Consider the following 18,035-nt stretch of genomic DNA (forward strand, 5'->3'; position numbering starts at 1 on the left):
AACTACACTGTTTTTGACTCTGATGATGATTCTCCAATAATTCTCTTGATTCCCAAACAAATGATCGGAAAATAGAAATCTAAATCAAATGCTGTTCTTATTAATTCTTCTTGCATCACTTTAAATCTGCACACCTATTTTTAAATCTCCCGGTTCACATAAATCAACAGACAAATGCGCCCGTCCTTGAACGCCTGTTTTTTTTGGATTGCGCTCCACACACAAACACCCAGGCCAAACAATAAATCGCGCACCGAAACAAAACAATCCACCTATAATAGCGCAGCAAGGCAGGAAAAAACGGCAACAAATCGAACAATTTACCACCCGGTGGGTTAGGCTAATGTATTATAATTGTTTACCTGCCACACCAACCAGCGGTGGTTGGTTGGCCGTGTTTAATGTACGCAATCATCCCCACGGCCGGCACAATGTGTGCTCTGACCACATTGGACAGCCGAGCCGAGACGGTTCTGTAACCCTTCCTCCGAACTGCTGCTGGACCCTACCACAATGGCGAACTCTTCACTACCGGCGCTTGATTTATGAAGGCGAGTGGGATAGCGCGTTGCCCCATTTTGATGACGTTTGCTAACAAATACCATCCCAGCCGGGAAGGGGTGATGGTAATGGAGAAATTTATACACCTACACAGCTCCCTGCTGGCGGCTCCTGTGACAGGGACTATGTGGGGACTATGTAAACAATGGTCTACCGCCCGCTGCCGCTCTTTCTGCCGCGTTTCCATTCGATTTACACTTTTTTCCTCGATTCATCTGCCCGTGTTACCCTTTAAAAACCCCTTCCTCAACAGGAGCGCCTGTTGTGATGGTTTAGGAAAGCAAATAAACAATCGCTAACGTCAGTACAAGGAATCGTTGCTGTGCAATGCAACGCGAAATCAATTTACAGCGCCATTATTTGGGAGTATACAATGCGAATTAAATTAGGATTAGGCATTGAGATTTTACAAGGATATAATTTCTAAACACTTACAACATTGGCCTGCCCTAAAGTGACGCGTTGTTGAATGCACGCCTTATCGTTGCACGAGCTTGATTGCCCGATGAAAACCTCGTTTCATTCGACACACTACACCCATTGCATCGAGCCGGACGGATACACCACACGTCCTGCCCGGCATCGGGAAGGGGGAGGGCGAAGGGGTGGTGGATTGGGTGCCCAGTTATCTAAATATTTACCCTTAATCGGCTATATTTTATGCATGACGCTAGCAAAACGCACGTCGGTCGCACCGATCCGATTGCTCGGCTCCTCTTGCACGGGTTTGCACACGTTCCGTGCCCTTTTTGTGTGGTTACGTGTGTATCGACGACACGGCGAACACGGTACGTCGACAGCGGCAAGTCAAACAGTCAATAACGCATTATCGGTCACATTCGGTCGGTAAGGCAGCTGCTGCTGGTGCTGCGACCGGGCAGCTGTGATAGTGACAGTCATTCGATGACATGATGGCCAGGTTTTTTTTTTCTTTTTTCTTCGGTTACCGAACATGTCAAAGACCGTATTGTAGAACAAATTGTAGGACACAGTTGTAAAGATCAGATTAAATGCACGGAATACGGGACTTCTTAGTGGATTAAACTTCCACAGTAAATGTTGGTAGCTTTGTTGGAACTTGATATTAGATACATGAAATGGGAATCCGAATCGACTCCGACCCTACTCTAACAAAAAATCGCCGGCATTGTCCGTAGCCATCCGGAATCATTCGGAACTGTCCGGAGTCATTTGAAGTCATTTGGAGGAATTATTCGATTTAGGAGTTGAAGTCATTTTGAGTTCGAGTCGTCTGGAGGCATCGGCATGACTTCGACCGTCCAGAGTAGTGATGTGCTCTTTGTAGCGCACCCATGACTCCAAACCAACTCCGGCTGTTAGTCAGATTCCAACTCCATCAAAATCCGAACCATCAGTTCCGGCCAGAGTCGTCCGAAGTCGTCCGGAGTCGTTTGAAGTCGTCAGAGGCGTCCGGAGTCGGCTGGAGTCGGAGTCATTCGGAGTCGTCCAGAGTCGATCAGAGTCGACCGTAGTCGGAGTCAACAGGAGCCGTCCGGTGTAATGTGCTAGTGATCAGACATTTCATTTCGTTGTGTTTTTTTTTCTTTAACTTTGCGCGTACACTTCGTATATAGGCTTTTTTTTTCAAAGGACAATTCCGGTCGACTCCGGGCGACTTCAACTCCAACCGATTCTGAACAACTTCGAACGACTCCGAACGATTCCCAACGACTCCGGACGACTCCGGACGACTCCGAACAACTCCAGACGACTCCGGACGACCCCGAACGACTCCGGGCGATTCTGGACGATTCCTAACCACTCCGAATAATGCTGGGTGCTTCCCAAGCTACCTTCCAGAGTGGATTCCGAAATGATCGGAGTCGACTCCGGATCTTGGCCAACTTTACCAATCACTAGTCAATAGTTGAACTCATCCCGAGTTGGTCGGGGTCGCTCAGTCGCAAAGCATTGTTGTTGTCGCTAAGCTACAAACGTCTGTTTACAAAGTGCACAAACAAAGCAAAAGACGAAAAAACTTAACAATATGGAACGCCGGTCCAACTCTGACGGACTTCGGGTAACTGCAACACTAGTTTGATTCTGATTCCAGCCGACTTCGACACCGGTTAATAATAACTGGAGTAGGAATCGGAGTCGTAAGTACACTCCAGAGGACCCACCACTCTTCGTAACAACTCCTTAAATCGTAACCTTAAAAAAGACCAAAGCGTCGTCAGGCTCAAATACCTATCATCGATTTATGTACGCCTGCCCAACACTATCGACAATTCCTCTACTCCACAATGGCCAATCGACACGACCTCATAGCAAACGTTGCTTGTGGTCAAGCCTACTAATTGAATTTACCCCGAGCTATCAATCCAAGGGGAAAGAGGATGGCGATAGGTAGCAAAAACCTAACCTGCATTAAAAATGAATCACTTTCTCCCGTTGGTACCTCCCTTACAAAACCCGCCAAGAGTTCACCCTGCGTCTAAACATCTGTCAGGGGATGGGAGGCAAAATTAGTTGAACTTTGCTTCCCCAACCTGCCCACGCACACAGGCGCGAACCCGCCAACCGAACGATTCTCACGGAAAACTAAACCCAAAACTAACCGGCAAATGGTACAACCGCAAGCAACATGTGTCAATTATCGCACATACTCACGCATCGCCACTGAAACAAAAAAATACATAAAGGATCAGGGCGGTGGGCGACGAATTGGGAATGAAGTGAGTTCAACTTCCTCCCTTCGTGTGGGTGTGTGAGTATGTGCATAGTCTTACCGCAATTGCCCATTAAACCAACCACTAATAGATCAACTCCTTGCTCCGCGTGCTGGATGATATGCCCAGTTTCCCATCACCCCACACAGCGCCCTCAGCATTGTTTGTTGATGGTAAGCGTGACCGGACTGGAACGCCTGCATCACCCACAGTTTCTGTGTAAATGGTTTCTAATCACGCGATCCTTGAACGGGCAAAGGATCAACAATTCACTTGAGGGGTGAATTTTTAATAAGCAAGCACACCACACCCACCCACAAAGGGGGCAAGCGTGGTGCGTCTTTCACCTGTTATAAACCAACTGGAGCAGGCAAAAGACCAATGAACATTAAAAAAACAAAAACAAAAAGAAGCAGCCAATCAGGCTCAAGTTGACAACTCAGTTTCTGTACCGGTTCCGGGTGCGCTTCTTCCGGAGTTTACTTTTCAGATTTTCCGACATTCTTCCCCCATCCGAGACGATAATTAATCGTTCCGGCGTTCGAGGAGTTCCACCTGCCCGCAAAGTGGGTGTGTGTGTGTGTGTTTTTTTTTTAATATTTTTTTCCACCTCGCTTTCCTTAATAGAAGTGAAAACAAAGACAGCGACCCGGACAAAGAAGAAGAAGAGCTGCATTAGCATCCTTTTGAAGAGGCAGGATAGACGACGAGGGGACCAGGATGAAAACCCGAAATGGGTGGACAAAGATAAATGAACATACGGGCGTCCACCCTGTTGAGTCTGTTGGCAAAAGTTTGTGCGCTCCTTCCTCCTTGCTTCCTTGGTGTGCTTCATCAGGTGGTTCTCTCCTGACCTGACGCACCCCTGACACCATTCCCGGGGCGTTAAGCAAGACGTTGGTCTCACCCATTCCACCATTATCGTGCAATTGCCCGCTTGAGTTGCGCGCTAGCATTGGCTTACAGGAAAAGGGAACAAGATTGTTGGCGTTGCGGCAAATGAAGCGGTCAAATGGACGCACACAAAATACATCCCAGTCCTGGACCGTGCAAAACAGACAGGAAAAAGCAATGGTATTATACTTTAGATCGACAAAAAATACCTCCACTTAAGTATTTTTCTTTCAATCCTTCTAACCAGAGAAAATCTTCAGTCTAAATCATCCGACAAACAAACAGGATTTTTTTTTCTTGGCGTTTTAGCTCTGTCTGTCTCTCTCTTCTTGCGTACATCTTCTGCTTCATATCGCTCATTAACTATGATCAAGTGCATGAGGATGCGCTTTTTTTGTTTCATTTTATTTCAAAATGAACTTCCAGCTTTTTTTGCCTCAAGACTTGTTGCACACAGAGAGACACACCCGCATACCGACAAAAGAAAGTATGTTTCCTGCAACCAAGTAAAGCGAAATTTAAAAAAAGTGGGCAGGTAACGTTCTATTAGTTTTTGCCATCTAAAAAGAAACGGCTACCATTCTAAGCCTTTGTTGGGCGGCACAATGTGAAACCCGTTTTCACTGTCTTGCAGCTCGCTTTTGGCCGCACAAATATACAAAAACACAATCCCGTCCCGGCGTGTGACTAAGAAAGGAAAACAAATAGAAAGCACCCTACACAATAGCGAAAGGTAAAACCAGCACTAAGACTAGTACGTGTGTGTGCATCAACGATTATTTATGAACTGTGAAATGAAATAGATGGATGGAAAGCGAAGAAAACCACACACAGGAACTATGCATAAAAAGTGTAAGAGAAGGAAAAAACCAAAGCACAAGAACTACAAACAGAGGCGAAGAAATCAGAGAACGGGAAAAAGAGCGTTGATTTGTAGCTAAAAGTTACTAATGAAGGTGTCGGTAGAGAAAAAAAAGCGTAGACACACACAACAAAACCTACAACAGAAGAATAAACTTGGGTGCTGGTAGAAAAATGTGATGCAGTTTTATTAGTTAAGCAGAGAAAGAAAAAGATAACAACAGTTGTGCAAGTGGAAAACTGTCATAAAATAAACATTAGAAGGTACGAAGCTAAAGTGTTGGAATAAATGAGCTATTGCAATGGCAGAACAACAGTAGAAAAAGAAAAGAAAACACAAACAAACTAACAAACGACACACTTTCATAAGCAAGCTACCGATGCAACTCGTGGAAATGGAAATAAAGAAGACTTGAAGGGAAAGTAATTGAAAAATGCACAAAACTCGTAGAAACAAACTAGTAAAAGTAATTGTTAACAATGCTACACGGAGGAGAAAGACAGAAACAGCAGAAAGCGAAGGAACACAGACAAGCGTATCGTGTTGTGTATTTGTGTAAATGTCGAAGTGTGTTGTTATCTGTAGAAAAAAGGATTTCTTTATGTTTTAATAATAATATAAAAATGGTAACAGATAAAAGCGGATGAATAAAATAAAATGAAACAGAAATAAGGACATTTGCAAATGTATAAACATACTTTTGTCCAAAAGGAAATAACAGTACATTGGTAAGAAAAATGAAAGGAAAGTGTAAAATGAAAGAACGAAAAAGCAAAGAGGCAAAACTTACTCTCATACAATTGACTGCGTCAGGGGTGGGTGAAACTATTCCTTCTACTTTCGCACCGAGCTTCTCGTCCCACCCAGAAAGAACGGGACGGGTTGGTGGGGGGGGGGGGGGGAAAGAGTGCAGTGTTTTGTCTTGCTTTCCGGTGGCTGGTGTGAGATGGGGCTCTGTGGCTTATGTTCTTTCGCACGCACTGTCACTCGCGTTTGACACCTGTCAGGCAGGGAAGCGAGACACCCAAGTAGTCGGGAGGGTCTCCCTGTTTGGGGTTTGTGAGTTGTGCACTCCTCTAAGCAATACGACCGCAGGAATCAAAGGGAACGCGTATTATACACACTTGTAACAATATGCTTGCACGTGATTTTACGTATTGACCATTCACATACACACACACGCTCACGTCTTACAACGAAGTTAAAGGTGTGCACGATACTAAAGCACCTGCCGGAGGGCGTTCAAACAAACCACTTCACCATCGAGACGTTTACTAGCAATACACACACAGGGCGACTAGCGGGCACACAAACACCCCCGCGCCGTTGGGTTAGCAGGTGCATCAACCGGAACCGAACTGCAGTGTGTGTTGTGTAGGGTCGGACGGCCGGACAGTGAGATGAAATCGTTCATATCCGGCACACACAACCGACGGCGGGTTAATTCTTTACAAACTTCCCAGCGAACACACACATACAGCTATCACTCACGGGGCAGCACAGGGAAAGCAACGACCGGATCACGATCACAACACCAAACCAGATCGGCAAATCGGAAAAATGCAAACACGATCGACTCTGGCCACTTCTAACCGATCTACTACCAGCAGAGCACTCTAGCGTTAGCAACGACAGGGTGGACCGTGCTCTGCTCATTCAACCAAGCACTAAAAAAAAGATGACAAGCTGAACACTTTACCCAAACCCACACACACACACACCACAAACCGCCAGGGGAGGGTGGAAATGGAAAATTAAAAGGTTCTTCAACTCCCAAAACGCCGTCGTGCGGGTGCAATATGCGCAAATGCAGCTCGGTGGGTTTGTTTTTTTGGTGCGCGCACCGGTTAGCTTGTTACGCACTATGGTTCTGCTCTCGTGCTTGCTCTATCTCTCTCTATCTCTCTTTCTCTTCTTTATCTTTCTCTTTTTTTTAACACAACTTGTTCTAGATGGCAAAGGCTTCGTTTACTGCCAATCCAGACAGCATCCGAGCGGAAGGATCTGGGCTTCTCTTTCTCGCCCCAGCATATGCACACACACACACAACACACACACACACAACAATCACACCCAAACGCACTCGGCGCACGTACGCCTACACACAACGTCAAATGCGCGCGCGTGCGCGTGCGCTCGTACACGACGCTCTTGCTCCCTTTTATTATTGTGCGCCGCTGCGGCTGCTACTTCACTGTGTGCTGGACCTTTCCGATTCCAAAACCAGCAATGCGCGAACAATGCTTCTAATGCTGTACAAAATACCGGCGCGGTGGTTTAGGTACCAGACAAAAGACTGCCAAAATTGTAAAACCGATCCGCTGGGAGGGCGAATAGATGCAATAAGTGCGCGCGCGACGATCGACACCTTAGCGACAGATACGTGTATTGATATGCCCGGGCATGGAGAAAAGCGCAGCAGCGTGCGGTGAATCGTTTGCTACCTCGAGACTGAAAATGACGGAGCATGGGACACGACGGTTCAACCAAGCGCACACGCGGCTCGCCACTAACCAACAAAAAAAAACGCTCTCCCTTTCCGCTGCTTTCTGTGTGAGTGTGCGCCCGCTCTCTTTCGTTTGCGTCTCGTACGTGCGCGCACTCTCTCTCTCACTCTCACACACAATCGCGCGCTCGTTCTCTTGACAGACGGCGACAGTCAGGATGACGGTGCTACAGCGAAACAGCGACCATACGCCACACAGCACAGTGAACAGTTGCGTTGGCAAGAAAGAGAGCGAGAGATAGAGTAAGAGAGCGTGTGTGAGCAAGCGGAGTCACGGTGTGAGACCGTGCAGGAGAAGGGCTCAACAAGGGTAGTAGGCGACGACCCGCAGGTTTTCGTTCTTTTCCCTCCCGTTACACACAGTCACGCATATTTTAGACACCCTGTGTTTTTTCGGTGTGCGGGAGAATAATAAGCAAAAAACACATAAAAACCACACACACACACACACACACTCAACACGTACACAAACACACTCATATCCCTCACAGCATGTGTGGCGTGGATAAAACGAGCTGAGGCAGTGTGTGTGTGTGGTTGTGCTATGAGCCAGTTCATTAGCAGGTTGTGTGAGTCGCATAGCTTGGTTTGCGCGCGATGGTGGTGTCCCTTTCCGCACCCACAACACATGCCCGACAAAAACAGAAAACCCTTTACACTCCCCAACCCTTACCGTCTGAGTACTGTATTTCGCGCGAGAGGCGCGCGCTTCATCGATTCGATTGCGCAAAGTAGCGGCAGCACCGTTTGGCACACACGGGGCAATCGTTTCGCTGTATGCGATTTGTCAGAGGCGGTGGAGGAAAGCAAGAAACGCCATGCAATTACGCCGCAGTGTGTGACAGGGTAAGTAACCGATCGACAATATAGTCAGACGTAGGGAGGGGGGGGGGAGAAAACGTGGTGCATTCCGTCTCATTCTATCGTGCAGGCGAGAGCGCTACTAGCGCAATCTCCAAAAAGGTATCGTTGGGCACACTACGGCAACGTCAACACCACCACTTGAAAAGTGTTTCATTGCAAACAGCCCAAACCATCGCACGACGCTAGATGCGACCCGCGAGGAAGGGCACAATGATAGGCCGGGCGGCGGTGTGGAATCATTACGCCGCCGGAAGAAGAGAGTCAGCAACAAAACAAACGTATCTACTGCCACCACGCACACACACACACATACACACACCAACCCATCAATATGTATGTACCTGAACACAGGTAGACAACCGGTGTGTAGGTGTACAGTCGCGATTAAATAGAGTTGCGCATAAAAGCGTGTATGTGTGTGCGTGCGTCACTGTACGCAAGCCGGTGTGCGCTGCTAACCTGCAGCGGCATAACAACATTTGGCCCTGCCGTGAGTGCCAGCGTGAAACCGAAAGGCAAAGAAAACAGAAAAGATAGGAACCTTCTTTGCGCCCTGCCTGTGTGTCCGTCTGTCCGCTCTGCTGCTGGCTGTGCCCAATTACGTGATGTCCTGCTGGTATGAGTGCCTGCCGAAGGAACGTATCAAGGTGACACACATCCGGCTCACCCGGGAGGACGACCGGTTGGAAGACGGTAGACGACGTCCACAGGCGGAGGCAAAGCGGAGTCCGCAAGGAATCCAGCCAGGTAGCGCAGAGCCAATCCTTTTGTAATCTTTATTGTGTCAATCACCCGGTCACCAGGACTGTGCTTTGGGGGCACGAATCAGGAAAGTTCTCTAGTTCCTCTTTTTATCTCAAACTGTTCTGATTACTACAAGTTGAAGTCCGAATAACACTCCTAATTTTAAGGGTGAAAGACTATATTACTAAGTTACCAAGGTCTTGAAGAAGATTGTACCTTGAATGTTGGGAAATAGCTTCAGAAAAATAATCGAAATTGTGTCATTTATTGATTTTTTTCCCTCTTCCAATGCATAACACATTCCAACTGTCATCGGACATGCAGGGGCATGTTTACACAAAATCACGTCAATTACACAATCATTCTTATTCACAAACATTTTTTGGCAATGGTCCCACGTGCGTCGATGGCGCACTCATCCTCAACATTCAGCATCGTTACACCAACGTTGGTAAAGTGTTACCTTGATCATAAAGGGTTACACGCTGGGGCCTAGAAGGTTTGGCGCTTCGATGATACCAACACAGCGGCAGGTATTACACATTGCCTGGGGTTGGTTTTGACTCATCGCTATGCAATCAAACGGCTTGCTGCATTATTGTACGCGCGAGCGAGGGCAGATACATAGGTGTGCCAGCAGCTAGAAGTGTGTTGGTTAGATGCCATCCGGAGTACATTTGGTTTGCTGGCAGCAATATGTTGCCAAATAGAGCGGGGGCGATGGTTTAATCACTATTGCTACATGCTAATCCAAAATGGTACCCCAAATATTGCCGGTTTTAAAAGTTGATCAAAAAGTTGATCATCATCGAACACTGACGAAGCGCATGTAACGATCAGTGATCCCTTGCTATCTTACTGTTTTGCGATTGAATAACTTCTTTGCATCATCTTCTACTCTCCCACCACCCATCAGATGTGACGGGATGGAGCTTCGACCGTCCATCGTCGGCCATGATCGTGGCCACCCGCCATTGAAGCGCTCTCCACGGTCCGCGGGAGTCAAGATCACTAAACCGCTCTCCGCGGTCACCATCGAATCATCAACGTGTTTGAGCCGACAGTGGATTCGGTGAGCGTGTGTTAGTGGATTGTTCGGTTGGCGCATGCACACCCCACCAACCCCTACTTGCAGGTAAACAGGTGGCTTATAGCCGGGTGGTGGTGTTTGAGAGTGGTGCGAGGTACCCCGAGGTGTTAGATAGCTGGTTTGAGTGTGCTTTTTTCGAGATACGTATCCATGGTAGAAGAAGAAGAAAAAAACGGACCACTCAGGGCCGGTGGTGACGGTGGTGGTTGCGCTCGATCAAGCCCGTGAGCCACAAGCGCAGAAAAGACCTTGAACTTGGACGGTCACCTGTACCGCCCGGGGTGGTTGGGGGTCTTTTTTCTTGCCACTGCATCGATCTAATGTCAAGGGTTTGGTGCGTTCTGTGCGGTGAGGCTTTGACGCTTATCGGTGGCATCGATGGTGGGAACAGCTGTTTTCGTGGCGCTCTGGGAGCACTTTGGAGCACTCGTAAGCTATGTGAAGGCTGGTGACGGTTCTTGCAGCAAACCGATGTCCTAATGTCATTAGGCTAAAGTAGCTTAATGTTAACACCTCGAGCTATGATTGCTTTGCATTTATTATACTAATCACGGCCGTTTTGAGGCATCCAAAGAGATGAGGTGTGAAGCTTGTAATTATACTAGGTAGAACCGGAGAATCCATGGATTGTTAAACGTTAATCATACAGACTTTTTGAAACGGTTATAATCGTACAAATAGCTTGTTGCAGATTGTATTAATTAGTTAAAAACGGTTATTATTTTTAAGAAATTTTGAATGTATCGTTAGAAAAATGTTGGAGGTATTTGTTTTGATTTATTTTATTTTATAATTTATTTTCAGTCACCTACAAGCAGTGCTGCAAAATGTAATGAGACTCACATGATAATCACCACCGAAAACAATGAACATATCCGTGGTAGCTTGATGTTCATTGCTGATACTCAGCTTGATGTTCATTGCTGATACTCAGCTTGATGTTCATTGCCGATAGTCGATGCAAGTGCGTCATGACATGCCGAACGCACGTACGTACGTACGAGTGCTTGAGTCAAACCCGATACTCCGACTGACAAGCAGAGCTTAAAATTCCGTCACAAGCATAATCATGACTTTTTCTGGCTGTTAATAGTGTTGCTAAATGCCACTGTTTCAGTAACCAACTCTCATGACTGAAACGAAGCTCAAATAAGCTCATGTACACAACTGAGATGATCAGACGTGAGATTCAAACTCACATGCTTGGTGAGATTTTGTTTAGCACCCAATTCTTAGTCACTCAGTTGGTCACGACATTTTGTGTCGGTGATAATCACGACATTCTTGGAAAATACTTGGCGAGTGGTCCCCAGCAATAAAATGAACGAGCTTTCTACCTCTGTCTGCTTTGATTATCTGTCGGGTAAAACAGAAGATCACCGACAGAATATGTCACGACCAAGTGATTGACCAAGAGTTGCTTTCACAAATTATTACCAAGCATGGTCGCAACAACTGTTTGAGTATCACCTCAGATCATCACTGCAGAGCTCGTGACGCTGACATTCAGCCGTACCGGTGAACGCGTTCGTCGAGTAACACGTCGCAATGAATTGACGCTGACATGGATTTTATTTATTCTTCTATGTTTGCGAGGAAGAATGTATCCTCCTATGTTTGGTCTAACCTATGTTTACAACTCCCATATTCAGAGGCTTATTTTCTCATTTTAAACCGTCGACTATGCAGAGTCATATGTCTGAATTGTGGGATATTATTTCAATCAGAATTTATTTATGACTTTGACAGTAACATTTTGCGGCACTGCCTGTTTGGCCTTTGTAGTGGCCTAAGTAGCTTAATAAGTATTCTTCACTTTTTATGCACAATAAACTAACACTTCGATAAAGTAAGAGCCGATGTCAAAACGAAATGTGATAAAAGATATTTTTAAATTAGTGAGTGGAACGATTAAAATCAAAATACATAAAGGACTAACTCAAACTCAAACTCGAGACATGGACAATAAAGGTTCATTGGAGTTTTACTGAAGTCTCCTAAAATGAAAACAGGTAGTTCGATCGTCAGATTCGGATCATCAATGAATTTGCCACAAATTCACTTTGGACAACACTTCGTCGGTATTTAGAGACTGGATTTCAAACATTGCGTATTGTGTGTGATGCGTAGCATCGCCTATTCGCCCAGATTAATTTTAAAAAAACGCATTTGATTTGAGGGTTGGTAAGAATGTTTATATTTAACTTACTCCAATTTGAATGGATTCATATCCCTAAACCGATCAATTCACATATAACCACACCTCATCAGTGACATAAGCAGGCAAAAACCGAAAACGGTTGTTGCACCAAATAAGGAATATTTTTAAATGTATTCGCTAGAAAATACCACAAAATCATACCGAACCATTTCTATGACAAAACAAGCTGTATGTATGCATTGTATGAAATAAACTGATCAGAAACGATTCATGTTCTTGCAATATCTTGTTTCTGCAGAACCTTACATTCACTATTTTACCAAATGTATGTGTTCTCCCCAAAATCAGGAAACACGTAGGACTGTTCCATTTTAATTCAACAAGCAGTGGGATATAATTCTCCTAATGTGATAGTATTCCCAGTGACGGTAGCAACAAAACCACAATTCAAATGACCGGAAACGGGACGAAGTTTTTGTTTCGTGGTCGCAGCGTCGGACGAGGCAGCTGCCCCGAGGGTATTACCTTCCCCATAGCGGGAGCGGTGATCGATCTGACCCAATTAAAAATTAACCAATACACCAAAGTTAGTTTTGCCAGTTTCCATACGCTCCATTTTCCATCGAGCGTTCGGTTGCTGCCATCCTGCAATACGCAGGATTTTCCGGACTCGTTGCCTGCGTATCCCGGTTGCGTGGAAAACTCCTTCCACGTTGGATGCGCACACAGCGGACCAAACGTGTGTATGTGTATGTGACGATGTGGTAGGCGTACCCCGTCCGCAGCTCGTACCATTATTTCATCCCTCACACATTTTGCCACACACAAATGTCACGTAAACAAAGCACTATAAATAGAGCGCCGTGCTCCGTGGGGCGAACAGTAAATTAAACAATAATTCCAGCCCGGCGGAAAACGAGAAGTTTTCACGGTAACGCCGTCCGTGTCGGCTGTGAAAATGCTGAGCTCACCCACCCACCCTCCACTAGGGTCTCGTGCGTTTGTTCGGAAACAAACAAAAACGTCGGAACACTCGGTTTCGGATGGAACAGCAACAACAACACCCCCAAAACAATGAAAAGTTTTACTCGCAAGCCCTGTACCATCCCTGGACCTTCGTCCAACCTGACCGTCACATTTACACTCTACCTTTGCCTTCAACAAATTTGCCATTTCCGTGAAAATGCCAACGAGCAGATTGATGGTACCGACGATGTCGTTCTCGACACGCATGCGGCATATGTTTTAATCATCGACAATCGGTCGATTCCACTCGAACACTCCTAAAAGTAAGCTTTAGTAACAACTTCAAATGCATTGATTGAATGAGAGCATTAGAACAGAAAGTAAAAAAAGGCTTTCCCCATCTGCAACATAATCGGTTTGCTTTGGTACCATTGTTCGGCTTTGTTGTGAGGGTTTAATGAATTTATTAAACAAAACGTGATGCTGTGTGACCACCAGGCCCGTCAACATCATCGCGCATGGCCACGGTCTGTCATTGGGGATAAGTTATCAATAGTAACATAATAATTCTCTTTTTCTGTGTTATTTTGTTATTTCTTTTGTATTATTTAGAAACGAATTTGTAGATTCGTAGAGTTTTTTGCAGCATTAATAATATTCAATTATTCTATATTGCACAATGTAGGGGAAGCTAGAATTTAATAATAAATTGAAGAATTTATTATTTAACATTTAACATTTTTTGCATGATTTGTGGCAATTGGTCAAATTTTGAACAAAATTTTTTTTGTCATTTTCCTGAATGACGTAACACGGTTGCTCCCTCCTGACGGCCACCTACTGTATGCAGACGACGCGAAGCTGTTCCTGCCTATCCGCGACCGGTCAGACCAACTCCGCCTTCAAGCCACTCTAAGTGCCTTCCAGTCATGGTGCTCTTTGAATGGTCTTGAATTGTGCGTCGAGAAGTGTGTTGTCGTTACGTTTGCGAGAAAGCGGTGCCCCTTAGTGTATGACTATGCGTTAAATGGATCCACCATTGGTCGCAAAAGCTGTGTCACGGATCTAGGAGTGCTCCTTGACGAAAAGTTGAGCTTCCACGACCAGCTAGAGCACGTTGTCACTAAGGGTAACCAATTGATCGGCTTACTAAAACAAATAGCACGAGACATCACTGACCCGATTTGCATCAAGACGCTATACTGTGCTTTGGTGCGACCAGTGTTAGAATACGCTTCAGTAGTATGGTGGCCTACAGCTGCTCGTCCCCTAGCTCGTTTAGAGTCGATCCAGCGCAAATTCACGCGGTTCGCTTTGCGCTCCTGGAGTGTCCAACTTGACTATGAGGGACGCTGTGCGTTGCTTGGCATCGAGACGCTGAAGCAGCGGAACTGCAACGCTCAGAGGCTGTTTGTCGCGGGACTTCTTGACAATCGGATCGACTCGCCCGCGCTTCTTTCGAGGCTCAACATGTATGTCCCGCCGAGATCGCTCCGAGCTAGATCGCTACTTGACGTGGAGGAACGCCGCACTCGCTTTGGCTCCTCTGATCCGTTTATTCGTATGTGCCGTGAGTTTAATGTCATTTGTGATCGTCATCAACCTGACATGTCGCGCACCGCATTGTTGTATAGTATTCGTGTCGTGCGACCTTTTACATGTTAATTATGTTACTTAAGACTAAGCGTGACAAATGAATGACCGTAATGTGACTATGTTATAATGAATGAATGTAAATGAATTCGCTTCAAGTGGGCCACTTGCGGTCCGTTGAATTTTAATAAATAAATAACAAATAACAAATAACAAAAACATGTTTTTAATCGTGCACATGCTAGTGGATCTGATCTTACTACTATGGGTCTTAAGCATTGCAACTTCCTTTATTAATGTTTTCGGCTGGTCACATAGGATGTGAATGATTTATCGTGTTGATTAAGCATATAACTTCACCAGGTGAAAGAATTGTAATTAAAACATTAAAACACTAATTTCTTGGTAGTTTAAGCATCATGACACCAAAGTGGGAAAGACGGACATTATGTTATAGTGTTAGATGAATACTTAAAATTTTGAAGAATTTTGTTGTCAAATATTGATTAACAGATGTCAACAAATTACCTTAATGATGACAAACGGAAGTCATGGAACAACCAACTGGAGAAATCATTAACACTTCCGGTTTCTCTAGATATTCAACATGTGTCCGTCTTTACCTATCTTCCCTTAGATTTATGAGATAAAATTTGAGCAAAACAAATGTAACAAAAATAACACCCACCACTTTTTAAGTTAAAACACCTACAAAAATCTTGTACTTCTTTATTTTTTGCGACCCCGTTTCCAGTTTGATTCCGACCGATTCCGGACGACTCCGACTCCGGGCGACCAATTTTATCAACTCCAGATGTTTGCTAACTTTGCCAACGTAATCGGACAGCTTATAACTACACGGATTTAAAAATTACACGATGAATATTAACCAATTGAGTATGGCTAGTTTACATATCATTGTTAGTTCTTCTAATATTATATCTTAACAATCTTAACAACAATTTGATGGTTACTTTTGATTAGAGCAATATCAATCGGAAAGCTAAAGAACTATCCAAAATAAACTATTCTATCAAATACTCTATTCCATTCATTTAAGTAATTCAATCGACTATCGTACATGAATTTCACATCACGTTGTACAAGTTTGCGGAAAAAAACCTTTAATCGTGGTAATAAAAATCAATCATCCTTACTCGAACAATCTATGGTACCTTTTAGCTATGAGTACGCCCCACTGCAACCTAGACAATAAAACGGGTTAATTTACTTTTACAATTTCGTTGTTTACTTCCCAGCGCCTTTTTATCGTAGCTTGGCATATCAGTCATCGTGCACTGTACCGTTCACTGCTGACACTAGATGCAAGTGTGTGCAGTAGAGTATAGTTTGGTGGAGTACATCTTCGCAAGGACTACTTGCATTGTTGCATCTCATCTTCCCAGTATCAATGATTTCAGAGCATAGAAGGCATCATGCAGGTGCGGGTGGATGTGAAATTTATATGAAACATTTTCCCCACAAATTCTCGAAAGCCTAGCGAGCAGAGGGCAGAGCAAAAATCTCTCCAGTCGGTTACAGGAATGTGCACGCACAGGCCACAACCGAACGGACGATCCCGGGCACAGCTACACCGAACTATCTTTCCCACTGGCCACGATGGTGCTGCAACCGTTTTACAACGATACGGATTGGCGTGTTCGGTCGGCTTTGGAGGAGGCAGAATCTGTAGTTTCAAACTCGGCAAAGAGCGCCACGTGCGAACGTGGCGGGAGCAGAATGGAAAAGTGCAGCTAGTATTTTAATTAAATTGTCACCCCACCGTGCTACGCACCGCATGCTATATTTGGATTACGTACCGGAAGCAAATGGCTGGAAAGCCGTGTGTTTGTGTGTGTGTGCTGTGCGCTTATTCCGCTACTACTATCTATTATGCGACGATATCGTGTGACGTGGAGCAGTTGCATCCCGTCCCGCTGCATGCTGAGCGGAATTACTGGCCTTTGATACGGTGGCGATACACGCTCGACAAGGATCATCATGACGGTGTTACGCTGAGAAAAAGGCTAATTTTGAGAACGGGGTCCACCACCTGGGCCGATCCCGCACGGATAGACGGCACTTCGGACGCAATTTAATTTTGCATCCTTACTGACAATTTCATTTGCAGCTCAAAGTGAAACACCCCGCAGTGTGCCTATTGTGCGGATGGCTGTCTGTAGTTGCTTCTACACAATAGTATCTATGGGAAGGATTTTGGTCAAGATTTGAATTTATTAGTAGGTCGCCCGAAGACGATTTTCGACAAAATAACTCAGATGTAACACTAAGTTTCAGGCCAATGGTAAAAATGTAATCGTACAATATTGGCTGAGACTTGTTTGAGGATAAATTAATGTCGTTTCAAGTAATATATTCATAATTTTCATAGTTTCAAACCGTATTTAAAGGTTTAGTAATGATATCAACACGAGTGGAAAATACATTAATTTCCCAGATCCAAAAATAATAAAATTGCTAGCTCGCGGTATGATTCACTAACCACCCTGCTTCGAAGGAAAGTAATCAAATCCGCCGGCTAGAAAAGTTGTGCTCTGGTAGCACAGTAACTCATGCTGGAATCCTCTTCCTTTTTTACCGGTTTGCAGAACTACAACCACGGTGAAAACAATCAGGCAGCATCCGTTGGTAGTGCATATTACCCACCGCGGTCGTTCGCAATCTCACATCCCGTTGCGACGAAATCGGAAAATGAAATCCATCCATAACGCACCAACTCTCCGGACTGTACTTCGGACCACCCGGACCACCTTTCTAGAGACATTGGTAATGGGCGGATAATATGTATGTGGCCCCCATCTCCGTACACTACGCCGCTTGGGGATAATATTTCAAAGCCTTTGCACTCGGGCCCTTTGCAGACGGGAAAACGACGTCTTTTGCCGAATCCAGGGGCGCGAGCGCTTGTCAGTGTGCGGCCACTGAGGTTTATTTTTCTCCGGCCACTCCGACAAAACCCTGCCAGGTGCCCGAAGGAGAGTGGTGTTTTCGGGAGGTGGAAAAATGGTTAGTGAAAATTGTTCACGCCCGCCCAGGCCGGCAGATACAGGGGCACAGGGTAACTATTTTTAAAATCTCAC

General features: G+C 45.2%; 1 protein-coding gene across 12 annotated transcripts in view; it reads right to left on the reverse strand.

Moving 5' to 3' along the window:
• LOC1278776 (polypyrimidine tract-binding protein 2) overlaps nt 1-18,035 on the reverse strand; it is a 272,767-nt gene that overhangs the window by 200,862 nt on the left and 53,870 nt on the right. For 7 of the 12 annotated variants that reach the window (XM_061650466.1, XM_061650464.1, XM_061650458.1 and 4 more), the window contains exon 1: nt 5,801-7,523. The exons of 2 other annotated variants lie outside the window; for them this stretch is intronic. In XM_061650466.1, coding sequence (XP_061506450.1) covers nt 5,801-5,806 — 6 coding nt within the window. In that variant the 5' untranslated portion in view covers nt 5,807-7,523. Of the gene's footprint in view, nt 1-5,800; nt 7,567-18,035 lie in introns of those variants that run through there. 3 more of the 12 variants (XM_061650462.1, XM_061650460.1, XM_061650461.1) reach the window with 3 other exon arrangements.

The sequence above is a fragment of the Anopheles gambiae genome, chromosome 2 (genome assembly GCF_943734735.2).
Source record: "Anopheles gambiae chromosome 2, idAnoGambNW_F1_1, whole genome shotgun sequence".
In the NCBI taxonomy this organism is placed as follows: Eukaryota; Metazoa; Arthropoda; class Insecta; order Diptera; family Culicidae; genus Anopheles; species Anopheles gambiae.